Source organism: Sciurus carolinensis, chromosome 14 (assembly GCF_902686445.1).
Source record: "Sciurus carolinensis chromosome 14, mSciCar1.2, whole genome shotgun sequence".
NCBI classification, from domain to species: Eukaryota; Metazoa; Chordata; class Mammalia; order Rodentia; family Sciuridae; genus Sciurus; species Sciurus carolinensis.
The window spans coordinates 72,859,580-72,876,085 of NC_062226.1; the positions used below are offsets into that span (position 1 = coordinate 72,859,580).

Consider the following 16,506-nt stretch of genomic DNA (forward strand, 5'->3'; position numbering starts at 1 on the left):
GGATTTCCTTGTAGAAGATCTGTTAAAAAGGTAGTTAGGATCATCATTACAATATCAACCAGTGAAACGGGATATACACATTTCTCTTTTCCGAAAACACATACACACAAACCTTCCTCAGGACATAGGACCATCTCTTCCCTTATCTTTCTAAAGGCAATAAAAAGCGGCTGGGGAGATAGCTCAGTTGGTAGAGTGCTTGCCTTGCAAGCACAAGGCCCTGGATTCAATTCCCCAGCACTGCAAACAAACAAACAAACAAACAAAAAACATTGGTACGAACAGGGTCATTTTTTTTCTGAGCTGAAGCAGTTAAATTAAGGAAAAGTCTGTCTCTTCTAGGAAGCCTCGGGGCTGAGTATTTGAGTATATGGAAGACTTCTCAGAATAAGGCTTAAGATGTCCAATTGTAGGTTCCTAGGAGGAAGGAGGGAATAATAAGAAAATTTATATATTGATCTGCTCTCATTTTTAAATATCATATTTCACTGCATAATTGGAAAAAAAAACTGCAACGATTATGCAGTATGGTAAGCATCAAGAAAAACTATAGGTCTTTCCCTCCTTCTAAGTAGCAGCTCCCAAGAATTAGTAATATATTAAGAATAGTTTGCTTAGAAGTTTTCAATCACCTTCGTATAATAATATTTAATGTTATTACATTGGCTATGAAGTCATTCTGTCAAAGTAGAAATTATTTCCTAATAACATTCCTCTTATTTGCCAATCCCTTTTCATACATACAATATCTTTTAGTTACGGATACAGAGATGACAACATTTATGTAGTCTCAATGTAAGTACAAAGATTCTCTAACTTTCTTCACACAGATAGGGTGACATGGCAGTCCTTATTAACATAGACTTTAGTTCGTCTACTCACAGTCTGACCACATACACTGCCATCTCTACCACTTCCGTTTCCTTCGTTTGGCTGCCAGCTGCTTTCCCTTAATCATATGTATCTGTAGTCAAGACTAGAAGAAATAAGGCTGCTTTAGAAGATGTGAAATAAATACTTGTCACTTATGCTCACTATCCTTCTCAGCCCCAGGCAAGCCAACACTTTGCCCTTCAGAAGAACATTTACCTGGGTTCAAAGTGTAGCTCAGCAATAGAGTACTAGTACTAGACCACATTTTAAATAAATTGTTTTCTCCTGGGGCTCTGTCCACAAAAGAGAATAAAACAAAAAAAATCCCTACAAATCTAAATGTTTAAAGAAAATAAGAACAACACATTTAACAGACTGGGAGACAGTTAATTTTTCAAGACCTTGTGAAAACCATTTAACGGCAGAATCTGTTTCCTCATTTGAAAACAAAAGGTAACCTAGCTAATATTCATTCAAATCTCTTAAAATTCTAAGTTCACAAGCTCCTTTGTAAATTGGTAATTAATATTTTAAATATTTTACAACTGCATAATTAATAAACAATATACTATTAACAAATTTACACAGTCTTTTCATCTTACCAAAAAAAAGTGCAAGGTAATGTGGAATAGCTTCAGAAACCAAGCAAGAGAACAGTTCAGCTGTTAGGAAAACTTTGTAATAGAACTTCAGGGTTTTCCAAAAACAGAGGGAAAACCCTTAGGCTAAGAGACCAACACACGTAAAGATGAGAAAGAAGTGGAGCAAAGAATATACACTAAAAGGAAGGGGGGAAAATGGGAAAGAGTGGGATTAAATAAATGAGGAACTTAAAAACAAATCTTTATTCAATAATGTATAGAAAACCACTGTAGTTCCTTGAGCCTAAAACAGTCATTTAGGTCACTGCCATAAGCCTACAGGGACTTCTTTTACATCAGAATTTGATACTACTGATACTTTGTGACTTATGTATTGTTAAATAATTTTATGTATTTAAACTTTAAAATTTCACATCTAAGATTTTGAAAAAGAAATCTCAAATACACTTCAACCTGATTGATACATAGAGGTGTGTTAAATATACATTACTAAGTAGAAAACCAATAAATAGTTATCATTTATATCGCAAAGTGTATAAACCATACCCTTTAGTTAAATATCAATACTTGACCACACTTTAAATAAACTGTTTTCTCCAAATTAGTAACAAATATAAATTTCTACTACACAAAATAAAGACAATCATAATTTGCTGGATATTTCAATGAGTGTGAATTTGTTTTATATTCTCCTTTTAAAGGAGGCAAGTAGCAAGAACCCAGCAAATACAGCGGGTTTTTCTTTTAAAGACAACTTCTTAGGTAGGTCTGAAAAATATTTTAGCCAAAGCTGATAGGACATTTCTGAAGCTGTACGCCAAGTAATGCAACCAGAGAAGGGTGGGATGGGGGAAGAGGAACAGATGTTTGTAAAAATGGTTGGGGTAACTTCTTTGCGATGAATCTGATAGCTTGAGTGTTCTGTATTTGGTAGTCAACATGTCTAGTATAGCTCTGGCATACTTTAGGAAGAAGAAAACAAGTATTTAAGGAAAGTGTTCCATTCATCTTTACAAAGGTCATTCATTTAGATACTAAATGCCACAGACATGCAAAATTATCAAAGAAATATTAAATTCTTCTAATGATTTTTTTCTTTTGCACAAAATATTTGCCTTTGAAGAAGTCTTGTTTCACGTTATACACAGCTCATTTCTATGAAACAAAGAAGAGTAGGAGGAAACTTAGGTTGTAGTTATAATTCCACTTAAATGAGCTCTTAGACCTTTAACTATCTCAATTTTAAGGTAAAAAAAATTGATAAGATAGATACAGAGCTTTTCCAGCAAGAATGTTATACTGAATTCTTCTTATATCTATGGAGTATTGCAAGTTGGACCCAGGAGTGTTTTACTGCTTTATTACTAAGCTATATCCCCAGCCCTTTTTGTTCTTTTATTATGAGACAGGCTAGGCCAGACTGGACAGGAATTTGCAATCCTCCTGCCTCAGCCTCCCCAGTAGCTGGGACTACAGGTGTGCACTACCATGCAGGGCTAACATTATGTAACCAGATATGGTTCTCTTTCTCTCCTTGCCCCCAAAAGGAAAAAGAAATCTGATTCTGTATTCTATTAAAAATACTGAGAATATAAAAAAGCTCTAAATATGATATTTCTAAAGGGGGAAAAAAAGTAAAGTAAATCTTTTGGGAGTATTACTGAAAACAAGCCAAAACACTGTTACAAAGGCAGGAAGTTTTAATTTACCTAAATATTTTAATGTCTAAAACCAAAAAACTCATTGGAAAATCATTCAATTTTTTTCCACCCTTAGTTGGAATGGCCCATACAGTTCTCTGCATTTATTGAGATTACCTTTCCTACCCTTTGAGAAAACAAAGGACTGATCAGGGTTGTATAGAATAAGATTACAGAAGAACAACTCAGTATGTGTTGAGTTGATAAATGAAAAAATACTTGACAGTAAATGTGAATTTCTCCCATTCAAATGTTCTCTAAATCTGCACTTCCTTTTCTATAAAGTTGAAAGGTGATTTTTGCCTTAAGAATTTCTTGCTATGTTCCCTTCAGACTTAAAATAAAATCAAACTTCTCCACAGGTCCTTAAAGACCTTGCATGAACCTGCCTTAGCTTCCCCCTCTGACTTCAATACTCTCTGCATTCACCACTATGGTTGCAGTCTCATCATCTTCCAGTACCTTGAAAGCCTGAAGCCATTACCACATTACAACTTGCACACATGCTTTGCTTACTCTCTATTCCAGTCTCAAATACCACTCTTTCAAAGAGATCTTCTGAAACCCAAATCTAAATTAGGTTATTTTCTCACAGCACCCAGTTCTTTCCAGTCATAGTTAAAAATTGTGATCCCTGCTATGTATTCAACTGTGGGCTCACTTGATTAATGCCTACTGTCTTAACTAAACTTAAAACTCCCTTAGGTCAGAAATAACATTTTCTTCAGCATTTATACAGGAAGCACCTGACCAATATTCTATTAACTACATTAAAGAAAATAAGAACCTGCAGTTATAAACATTCAACAGAATATAAATTGAAATAATACTAAAAATAATCAAAACAGGCTTTATTGCTGTTTGGAATTAGAATTCAAAACAAAGTGTAATTAGTGGTTTGAATCTTTTTGTAAACTGTGGTAATTATCAAATTCTATTTTTCTTTACATTGGACTCTGAATTAGAAAAATGCACCTTCTGATTTCTTAAAATCCATAAGAAAGTCAGTTAAATAAACAGACCATTAAGGTGAGAATAAGAGCTATATGTACAATTTACTAATTTGCTAGAAATACATTTTACTTGATTAATGCCCAATAACTGTAACATATAAAACCAATGCTGATTATAAGGTCTTAACAATATTGTATTTTTTATACATCAAATTATATTATGAACATTCCCTGACAAGGCCAGAAAACCCTTTTCGCTAAAAAGTCAACAGATGATGTGAAGAAAAAAGGTGACATGCTTCCCAACTCACTAATCTGGAAGGATATTTTAGAGGGTTTCGTCCTCCTGTATTATTTTGATGAGATAATTTAAGTTTTGTATTGGCAAGAACTAAACATTCTTATATGTTTGAACATTTCTTTTGAAGTAATGAGCTTCTTGCAATATGTGCTAATAGGAAGGACTTATATTATTGAAGAATTCATTTTTAAAAGATTATGCATTTAAAAATTGAATAATTTGTTCCTGTAGTTTCAGGTACAGTGTATGTCCTTAAGTGACATGATACTTTTAACTGGTGCCCCCAAAACCATAAAAGGAACAATTCTGACTTTAGAAGTGCCTTTCCTTGCCATCTATTAGGGTGGTCAACTGCAACTGCTGAAGACCTCAGGCAATAAAGCATTCCTAGGCTCAAGTCTGGGATACTTGAGATGGCAGAAATCCTAAGTTTTTCCCCTTCTTTTCTACCCTCAGCACAAAACAGGAAATACTAGCCTGTGTTCTGCTATTTCCACTTCTTTAAGACTTAGAGGAAGCAAATGTTGGTATTAATGGTAGCTGTAAGCCCCTGAACATGGATACCCAGTCCCACTGGGGGTTGAATCCAGCGCCTCATGCATGCTAGGCATAGTACTCTACACTGAGCTACACCCCCCAGTCCATTTCCTCTCACTCCTGATTACTTTCCAGTGCCATCTTCACTAGCAGAAGCAGAATTTAAGACTTCAACTTCTCCACAATGGCAAAAACCCTAAAAAATAAAAAATATGAGTTATACAAGTAGACTAAAGATATACTGCTAGAACTGTATTTCTTTGGGAGGCTGAGGGAAGAGTATTGCAAGTTCAAAGCCAGCCTCAGTAACTTTGCAAGACCCCGTCTCAAATTTTTAAAAATTAAAAGGGGTGCGGGGGGGTGCTGGGGATGTAGTTGAATGGTTTGGTGCCCCTGGGTTCAATCCCAGGTGCCAAAAAACAAAACAAAACAAAACAAAAGACACGGAAACGTATTTCTCAGAATTTCTTCAGTTTGTCACTTCATTAGCTTCTCACCAGTTTGACAATGAGTAGAATACTCAAAAATCAATCTGGAACAAAATATGAAAAAAAAATTTACAAAATGAGGTAAATATAATAATGTTTTGAACTCAATAAAATGTTCAGTCATAACTGTATTTTGTTTTTAAAAAGTAATAATATACCATATTTTTGTAGATTAACTTGCCATTTCATGACTATTTCTTGGCAATGGAGGTCCAAGATCTGGTGCTAGTCTAATGTTTTCACTATTCTCTGGCAAAATCAAAACAATAATGGACAAGTTAAATGTATTAAATCAATTTAATACACTTCTACTGAAGGGAATGCCTTTTATTCGGATTATATTCTTCCTACTTTGCTAATGCTAAAATGTATTTTTTGGTGAAAAAATGAAAACTTTGTAAAAAATACAGCAATAGTAATAGATGCCAAGTTTCATTCTTTTTAAGTGATTTTTACTGGACAAAATTATCTCTCACCTTTTTTGAAATTTAACTGGTTTCAAGACATAAGGTTTGGAACTACCTGGATCTGGAGTTAGACGTAAATTCATTCAAATCACAATTTAGTTGTAAGACTTTAGACAAACTCCTTCTCTGAATCTCAATTTTCTCAACTGTATACTTTGCAGAGTAGCTGGGAAGGTTAAATGAGACAACATTTTAAATTCTGCACAGACCAGATGCAGAAAAAGATGTTCTTTTACTTGGCAGATATGTTATTTTATCTTTCTGGGCCCTATAAGTCAATCAAATTCTGATTGTCTTTTCAGTCTTGGGAAAAAGCCTCACATGCTTGAGACTAATCCCTCCACACATATTCCAGAGGGTTCCATACTGCAACATCTTCAGAGACCCCAACTAATCAGTTATTCTATCTACAGGCCTGTTTCTTGTATCTTCAGCCTGTCCTCTAGGTTTATATTGAAGACTTTCCTCTCTTAAAAAGTGTGTGTATAATAAATAGATGTATGCCTGTATATCTATATCTAGAGGTTATCTCCTATACTTGAACAACCTTTAGAATCAAATTGCTTTACCTCTCCATTGTGCAGTTAACTCCATTAGTCTCAAAATGAATTCTGGTCCAGTGTCTATCATTAACTTGTTCATCATTTATAGACTCTGACAACCTCTTATAATATCAAAGTACACTGAGTTCTGTGCAACTTTTACTCTGTGGCATGTAATACCACTTTCCTTCCTTCTTAAAACTAATGTTCAACCTTGGTTTCTCTGGTTAATTCAATCAAGTTTCATTTTAAACAGACTGATATTCTTTTGTCTTTTTATGCCAGTCAAACCCAGAGCTTTAATTACCACTTACACACTACTGACTCCTAAATCTAAAGATTTAAAAAATGTCCCTTCGACTCTAGACAATGGACATCAAGACTGTAACCCACTGCCCTCCCCATCATTAAATCAAGGCCTCTTTTTTTTTTTTTTTTTTTTTTGCAGGGGGTAGGGGACGCGGGGTGTGACTGGGCATTGAACCCATGGGTGCTCAAACACTGAGCCACATCTCCAGCACTTTTTATTTTGAGACAGTCTTACCAAGTTGCTCAGGGCCACGCTAAGTTTCTGAGGTTGCCTTTGAACTAACTTGGATCAACCTGCCTTAGCCTCCCCAGTTGCTGGGATTACAGGCATGTGCCACTATGCTTGGCTCAAGGCTCATTTCCTATGTATTCCTTTCCAATCCTCTCCATTACATTTTCACTCAACCAGTTTGTTTGTTTTTTAAAAACACTCACTCGCTAATATCTACCTCATATTCTTCTAATCCGTACTCCACATTGCTGCCATGTGATGTAACTTTTCTGTTTAAAATCTTTGACATGTCTTACAAGTCCTGTTGAATAAGCATAAATTCTTTAGCATGCCATACATGATTCCCTTCTACCTCCTGCTTCCTGGTTTCTATCTTAGTTTTGAGCACTTCTCCATTTACTCTACTGAACATAGAGACATGGATAAGAGACATGTTCTTTTTTGCTTCTATACCTTTGCGTATACTGTTAATTCACTGTTGGTAAAATCCTCCAACTCACCAATCCCCCTTCCAAAAAAAAAAAAAAAAAAAAAAGTCAAATAACTTTTTATTTTTTTTAAATCTCGGTTGAACTTCTTCCTCTCGGGGAAATAAAAATCTCCCCTGAACTATGCCTATGCTGACTAATTTAGATAATCTCTTCAGAGAAATTTTTGTTTGGGATTGTGTATTTATGTATTAGATTATGAAACAACGTCTTTCTCATGGATTCTAACAGCTAAAAAATTGAAAATCATTGCCCTAGGGATTTATATCAGAATGTCCTTTATTTATAAAAGCCCTCCACACTGTATTCTTTTACTGTCCTAAATCTTTAATTAATAAAAGTAACACTGAGGTCTGTTAAAAAGCTGAGTAAAATGTAAGCTGTGTGTGGTAGCATTCTCCTGTCAATCCAGCTACCTGGAAGCCTGAGGGGAAGAGGACTGCTTGAGCCAGGAATTTAGAGAGAGACTGGGTAACATAGCAAGACCCCATCTCCAAATAAAACCTAAAATGTAACCTGTGGTGTTTCAGATGCTAAAATCTGACAACCCAAGTGACTAAACATTTTTTGTTTGTTTGTTTTTGTTTTTCTGCTAACTGATATGTAGAGAATAATTTTTACTTTTGGAGTTTCAGATGTTAGAGAGTGAAAAATTATCAGCATACTAAGCAGGATACTAATCAAAAACAAAATATCTAGGTCACAATCTGCAGGTGGCATTTTTTTGGAACAGTTTATTACAAGGACTATGTCAACTAATTTTAATTTTCAAAACACAAAGAACAATCTAAACTCAAAAGTCAAACAAGTTTGCTGCAATTGACACTGATAATATCTTCTGTTTTTGTTCCTGGAGGTACTTGCTTCAGGTTTGTTGGAACTGGAGTAGAGACTTGACCATATCAAGTTAATGAGGTTATTTCAACCCCCTTCATCCTGATCTATATTGATGCATATATTGTACATCTTGCATTATAGGGGATAAAACCCAGGGCTTCTTGCATGCTAGGTAAGAGCTCTATCACTGAGCTAGCCCCCAAGCCCTAAATCTATTTTCTTAATCTTCTTATTTCATGTTATAGAATAAATAAATCTTAAATATTCAAAGTCAGTCATAATGAAAAGAATTTCTTTCACTGCATATAGTAATTTAAAGGGTAAAGGCTTGTAACACTACTGACAATTCTAATGCTACCTTCTAAGATGATGGGAAAAGCTTCACGGGGAAAACTGAAAACAAAACCACAACTAGAATATCCGCTGCATGTTTCCTAATGATTTTTCCAAAGGTTATGATCGAACAATATAACATGAGCTGTGCTTTTGTTTTTATAGAGTCGATTTTAGCACTGTTGTAGGGGGGTGGAAAAAAAGGCAACATAGAGGAAATGTAGCCAAATATAATCAGATTCAATCCTAATTTGCTTTGATTTTCAATCACTATGTAATTTAGTAGCTTCAGTTCCTTCCTGTACAAGATGTTATATACCCACTGCCTTCATCACAAAGATGATGTGTAGTTATTAATGTGCTAATATCTAATACAATCTGAAGCTCTGGTGTAAAGACACTATAAACACAAAACACTTGCTTGACAAACCCACACAAGATGATTTTTCTAATGAAAAAGCTTTAAAAATGTTCAAAAAGAAAAAAAATCAATGACTATACACTAATATGATATTACTGCACAGACTTGTTTGTCCCATCAATATTTCAGAATGGGTGAGATAAACTTATCAAATGATGGCACAGACAATTATAAGTTGTAATATATACTACATAAGTACAGAGTGCTATATGAGAACAAAGTAGGGGGTGGGAGGTGGCCCTTTCACCTGCTATCTCTTAATCTTACTAATACTTTTCTCAGGCTATCATCCCTTTGCACTAAGAAAATCAAGACTTTGGGTTGTTAATTTATTAACTTGTCTGAGTTCACACAACTTTTAAGTGGGAGAGTCAGGAACACAGGTTTAACTTAAAGACTATCTTCGGTTCACCGTTCCTGGATTTTGCTAATATCTGCCCAGCTATGATTTCCCTGACTGCCCATCATTGTTTATTTTTCGTTCTCCCCTGTTCAATAATTTCTAATATGATCACCCTATTGAACAGGTCGAACTGCTTCCTTTGATCCCCCTTGCTCTCTTCTACTTAATCAAAAGTAGTTATCACTAAAATATTAGAAATTTTATTTATTGTGCATTTTACTATGGTTCTTTGCTAGGCAGATTTTAGGAAGTTAGGAATCTGCTTGTTTTGCTCATAGATGGACCCCACCACACACAAAGAACAAAAAACAAACAAAAACCTAAAAGTGACCGGTACATACATTGTAGACACTGTCCCATTTTTCCTTTCGCATTTTTCAATGTTAGCTGCAATGCAAGAACTAGTTTAGTCATTTTCACTTTTATTTCCTTAGAAAACAAAATAGGTCCTATATCTGAGTCAGATTTACATATAAAATGTATTCTAAAATTTGATATAGTTGAAAAAAATTAAGTCTGAAATTATGAGTGCAATTTTAAACAAGTGATGAAAAGACAACTAAAACAAACCGCAAAGTGTAGGATGCAGATAATGACCACTGATTAGTATTTAAAAGCACTTGCCAAGTTCCATGCCTCTTTAGAGGCTGAATGTGAGCTACAGACAAAACCTAAGAATCAAGAGTACAGCTTCATTATCCTTGATCTAAAATGTGTGGAATCAGAAGTCATTCCGATTTTGGTATATCTGCATGGCATTATCAATTGAGCATTCTTACTCTGAAAATCAGAAATCCTTAACTGCTCAGATTTTTGGGATAGTGATGGTCAGCCTATACTCTGAAGCAATGGTTTGGGGGTGCGGGGAGGAGAGAGTTGGAATGACTGAGTTGCAAAGTTTTACTTTTACCAAAAAGGGATATTAAGAACTAAATACAATTATTATCATCATAATTTTATCATAGCATATTAACATAAAAAGGACAATTCCAATAAGTTAATTTTATTCAGCAAATTGAATTCACAAGCATGCCAGTATATAAAATAGTTCCATGTAAAATTAAGTTCTAAATGTGAAAAACTAAAACTGCTATGGTTTTACTTAGAAAAAGGACAAGTGAAGGATGAATGTGGCATTAAAAATCTTTTGGTCACTAGAAGATACCATATTTGAAGTAAAAAGGACAAGCACCAAACAGGAAGAAATGATCTTTAAAGCCTGCCAAGTATTGTTACACAGAAAATATAAAAATCATTACAAATTAGTAAGAAAAGGTAACCCTGAGCAGGCCATTCATAAAAAAAGAAAATGAATGGCCAATAAATAAGTGAAAGTCTTATTTAGCAACTACACAAGTTACTGGGTGATGGAAACAAAAACTACAATGATGTGCCATTTCATGTTACTTAGAATGGCAAAAATTAAGTCTGAAGTATTTGTAAGGCAGAGAACACATCCTCTTGTCCACACTTGAAAACTGGCAGTTATCTAAAAAAGTGGAAGAAACTTATACCCTGTGTCTAAGACACTCCTACTGGATTTATATTCCAGGGTGATCTTTCTCAATGACAGTTTTTTGGTTGTTATAATGAATAGGGGTACTACTAAATTAGAAGTCAAAAGAGCCAGGCATTCTTCCTGCATAAAGGTAATGCTGCTCCATGTCCCATGTCTTTTAACTACTCTATAGACTTCCAGAGAGGGGTTCAGGAAGAGGAAAAAGAAGAACCCTAAGGTCAGATATTTCTGAACAAGATTTGCAACCAACATATGTGTATTAGTTTAACACAGATAATGATTTTAAAGAATTCAACTACTGTGTTAAAAAGGAAGATTCACTTTCTTTGATTCAACTTTACTGAAAATAGTTTTAACAAATCATTTTTCACTAACTGCTTTCTTTGGTATGGAAATGCCCAATTCAATGCAACAATTACAATCTGTACTGGTAGAGCTGTTGTACTGACAGTGATGCTATTCATTGATGCAAAGTACCCACAATTTTTTCTAATAGTGCTTCTAATTTCATGTGTACACAAATGACATTGGAATCTTATTAACCTACAGCACCTGAATCAGTGGTAAAGGGTCTGAGATTCTACTTTTCTAACAGGCTGTTAGGTGAATATTATGTTACTGGTCTAGTACCATACAGTCAAGACTTGAGTATAGCTGAACTGAATGAAGCATTTGCACAGTGAAATACATATTAATTTATTGTAACTTACTGTTTATATTTCAGTAAGGGCATTGTTTTTTAAAAATGTGAATATTATTAGGCTTTTCATTTTATGATAGCATACAAGAAATTGTAAAATATTTTCTATAAAAATGGGATGTAGGGTAAATACAAACAGATATTTTGATAAGTATTATTAGGTGATTTCATTGTTGTAGGAATGTCAGCATGTACTTAAACATGGTTAGGCTGTCACTAGGTGACACAATTTTATGAGACCACTATTGTGTTTGCAGTCCATTGTTGACCAAAATATTATGTGGTATATGACTATATACAAGAATATTCCCTCCTTCTTTAATAGCAAACAATTGGGAAGCAACTAAAATGATCAACTACAGAAAGCTGGTACAGTCACATAATGGAGTACACACCGTATTAGCAATAAAAATAAACTAGAACTATCTGAATAAACAGATAAATCTTGGACAAGTTTAGTGACAAAAAAGCAAGCAACATGGGGCTGGGGATATAGCTCAGTTGGTAGAGTGCTTGACTCACAAGCACAAGGCCCTGGGTTCAATTCCTGGCACGAAAAAAAAAAAAAAAAAAAAAGCAAGCAACATAAAGATATAAACATTATATTTAAATACGTTTGTTTTGAAACTAGGTCTATTTTATCCAGGTTGGTTAAAATCCTTAACCGATTTTCCTGCCTCAGCCTCCTGAATGCAGGAACTACAGGCGTACAACACCACACCCAAGCAAAATTGTTTTAAAACAATCAAAACAAAAGCACTGTTCTGGAATATAAAGGTAGATAGTTAAGTATAAACAAGTAGATAGGAAGGATGGATGTCAATTTCAGGTTAGTGGCTGGGGTAAAGAGAATAGAATTTAAGAGGATTTACAAGGTAATTGTCTCATTTTGATTTGTAGCTTTATTTCTTCAGCTGAGTGACAGGTAAATGGAGAATCATTATATTGTGGGTCATCAATACTTACAATGCTACATTATTTTTCTCAGTTTTCCTGGACTGAAACTGTTGGGCATATATGTTTTGGGAAAACACTGCTACAAAGCATAGCATTCAGGACTAGAGGTCAGAAGACACATTCAAGTTTCGGTTCTGCTTCTAATTGATTAGCTTAAGGTAATTCAAGTAATTGATTTCTTTAGGTTTTATTTATTTCATTGCTAAAAAATAAAATTAAAAAAAGTCAAAAACCCACTTTTCCTCTCCACCTTGTAAGGTTGGGTTTGAGAGACAAATAGTGCAATGTATGTGAGGATAGGAAAGGCAGGAGAAATTTTGAGAATTAAAAGAAAAACCTTGATGCCGGGCCCACACCTGTATTCCCAGCAATTAGGAAAGTTGAGGCGGGAGGATCTCAAATTCAAAGCCAGCCTCAGCAACTTAGTGAGGCCCTGTCTCTAAATAAAGAATAAAAAGGGTTGGGGATGTGGTCAAGTGCCCTCTGGGTTCAATCCCTGGTACCAAAAAGAAAAAGAAAAGAAAAACGTTGGTTAGATGAGAAGTAAAATCTACCAGTAAATGAACCAATCAAGTCAATAAACTATTTTCTTGTTATCACTGATTCTAAAGATATGACACCAATACTAACATGGAAGAAAATTTAAGTTTATCAATTAGTACTCTTAAACAAAGTATAATGTTTCATAGCCAGAGAAACTTGCTTACATGGTTCTCAATGCCTTTTCTATTAAGTGAGCAGGTGGCACATTTTATTAGCTCTATATTACAGATGGAGAAACAGACTCGGATGTGAGAAAGCATTGCCTGGATAGCATCAGTAACAGAACTTGGAACAGATACCACTTGCCTAGTTCTACAAAGCTACTAAAAACATTATTTTGTCATGATGCTGTACAGGGACTGTCCCATGAAATAAAAAATTGTCAACTGTCCTTTCATACACATTTCAAAATGGGCAAAGATACTCAAGAAAACAAAACACATATCAACTAGAGGACACTACGGAACAAAATTAAAACCGCCTAACCTGCTGAAAATCTAATCCTAACCTTGCCAATTAACCTTATTAATGCCAGAGTATGAGAAAAGAGAGGTCAAAATGTGGGTGAGGGTGCTATTCATTTTCTCCCGAATCTCAAGATATCAATTAAGACACAACAGAGTTCGCATCTTTTATAAGTTTAATACACTACCCTCATCGCTCTTTAAGAAGGCCACTACCACTTCTTCCAAAATAAATTTTACATACAAGCATGAAATTGGGCAGTCCCAGAGTAGAGTACTAGTAACCCTAGTAATTATCAAAATAATGTCTTGATTACGATTGTTACCTAAGTTCATAAGATAAACAAAAGTCCATTTATTGCAAATCTTTCTGTCAATGTACACATATTAATTTTATTACGTATACTAACTTTCGACTCCAAATCTGGTAGTTTCAAATGCTGACACAAGACATCCAAAATCCTATTTACTGGATACTTTAAAAAGCAAATGAATCATCTTATGAATCAAGCATTATACGTTACAGAAAGTATTAAAGGAATACCTTTCAGAAACTAAACAGCCAAAATTTAAAGGTCACTCTCTCTATTCCGTTATTTACCCTTTGCTTACCAAATCTACCTTACACTGACTTAAAGTATTATGTTCAAAGAATTCTGTTCTGCCACTGGCAGAAATCTCACATTGGATCAACCTTTTTTCTTTTTTTTTTTTTAAGCAAGAAGACGAGGTTAAAGACTATACAAAAGCGTCCTCCACACTATACAATAAGACACAACTTTCTCGTTTCAGGGGTAAAATTAAATTCCAAACCAAAACTCTTATTAATTTTCCAGTTCAAAGCCGATTCCTGATGAGCATACCCGAAAGTTCTTCAGCAGAGCAGATTAAAGTTCAACCATCTAAAGAAGAACCCTGCGACAGCCCGGCCAGAATATACAAATCACCAAGCTCGGCGCAGATTCAATCTTTAAAATCGAGGCTGGCACGGAGGAGGACATCGAGTAGAAAGCTGCTAGGCACCCGCGAATCTGAGAGCCAAGGAGAGGAATGTGAACCCGACCCCATCTTTCAGTCCGCTGGGAGGAAAGCGAAGTGAAAGGAGACCCTTCTCCGCGGGGGAGGACCCGAGACCTTCCCAGGGCGTCCGTCCATCTCTCCCTCGCCCCGAGACTCCAGCAGCTTCGCGGAACGCAAGGACCCTCCCACCGTCTCCCTCCACCGAGACACCAGAGTCCTCTCCAGTATACAGACCCGACCCGGAGCAGCTCCCCGGCCTTTCCCTGCGCGGAGAGGCATCCCGGTCGCCAACAACAAAGACACCTCCCGCTCCCCTCCCCCGCCGGCCCCGGCCCGTCCCTCCCGCGCTGCGGCTCCTGGCCTAGCGCCCCCTCCCCGAGCCCGGCCGCAGCCGCAGCGCGTCCCACCCGCGGCCCCACGCACCTGCACAGGGGCGGCCACGGCCGAGATGCCAAGCAAAGGGGGACGGGAGAGAAGGTCTGCGACGCGTTGTCCTCCACGAGGCGCGACCCGCGTTCCGGCCACCAGACTCTTCTCCGTCCGCGGACGGGCCCGGGCGAGGAGGGGGTAAGAGGGCTGCAGTACCCAGAGCCGGGACGAAGGACCGCGGGGTCTGAGGGAGCCCCGAGTCTCGTCTCGCGCCGGCCCTGCTCCTCCACACGAGCTCGCGTTCTGCTGACTAACGGCCCCGGCTCGAGGAGCTGGAGCGGCGGCCGCCGGTGCCGGCTGCTCTCGGGCCTCACGTCCCGAGCGGCCGTGGTCGCAGACGCTGCCACCGCCTCCTTTTCTGGCACTGCAGACAACACCCAGTCCCAGCCAGGTCTTTCTTCTCTACAATACTCCTTTCTTTGCTCCTCCTCAGCCCGCCAGGCGCGGAGCTCACTCTCGTAGCGGGAGGGACGCTGGATGGGAACGGAGGGGACAAGTCGAGTCCTCTCTACACCAGGAGTTGGTCACTGACTGGAGGAAGGTGCCAAAGCTGACCCGGGCTCCAGCCTGCGAGCGGGCGTGGGGAGGGACGAAGCCCTTCCTCGCCCAACTTGCACCAATCACAAGCCGCTCAGTGGAGTCGGTAGCGCTGCGGACTTCCGGAGAGGCTGAGTGGCCTCGGCAGGAGGCGGGGATTGCGGAAATGAAAAGCCAATAGGAGCAGAGGAAACCCACCCCTCCACCGTGATGGACTGCCGCATTCGGGCCAATGGGAGAATTCTCATTTCGAAGAAAGCGGGACTTGTTCACCCGGTTTGAGGAAAAGGCTTGCGTGGGCGGAGGGGCGGGGGTGCTGGTGGAGGCTGAGCTTCGCGGAGTTTCCTGGACCCAGAGCGGGGAGGGCTAGAGGGTGTCCTTTTACCTCTGCGGGGAGTCACGTGTACCGACTGGGGGCGGAAAGGCTGGATAAGTTCCTTCCGGGTCACTGAGAGAAGCGTCAACACCTGTGGGAAGCCTCTTCGGGTCCTCCGTGCAACTTTTTTAGGTATACCCCACTTGAGGTGGTTGTGGTCTCGGCGATGAGTTCCCAGAAGGGCAACGTGACTCGTTCCAGACCTCAGAAGCACCAGAATACATTTAGCTTCAAAAATGACAAGTTCGATAAGAGTGCTCAGACCAAGGTAGGAACCTGCCTGTTGTGCTAACTCTGACTCCAGGAAGAAATGATTCATTGGAGCGGGAGTGAGGAAATCAGACGAGTTGGCGAGAGCGAGTGTGGACCGCAGCCCAGAGTTAGTCTTGGCGGCAGTGCAACCCTTTCTAAAATGTTATTCCCACGCCCTTTCTTTGACCTGGATATGTTGTCTCCTCGTAAATACATGTCTTGG

The 16,506-nt window shown here is 37.8% G+C and overlaps 2 protein-coding genes across 3 annotated transcripts in view; one reads left to right on the forward strand and one right to left on the reverse strand.

Moving 5' to 3' along the window:
- Nucleotides 1-15,715, reverse strand: part of Abhd17b (abhydrolase domain containing 17B, depalmitoylase) — a 43,883-nt gene extending 28,168 nt beyond the window's left edge. Inside the window, exon 1 of the mRNA XM_047523810.1 lies at nt 15,113-15,715. The gene's annotated coding sequence lies outside the window, so the exon portion shown is untranslated. The remainder of the gene's footprint in view (nt 1-15,112) is intronic.
- C14H9orf85 (chromosome 14 C9orf85 homolog) overlaps nt 15,121-16,506 on the forward strand; it is a 65,261-nt gene continuing 63,875 nt past the window's right edge. The window contains exon 1 of one of the 2 annotated variants that reach the window (XM_047523813.1): nt 15,121-16,299. In XM_047523813.1, the coding sequence (XP_047379769.1) occupies nt 16,198-16,299 (102 nt within the window). In that variant the 5' untranslated portion in view covers nt 15,121-16,197. The remainder of the gene's footprint in view (nt 16,300-16,506) is intronic. The other variant, XM_047523812.1, reaches the window with a different exon arrangement.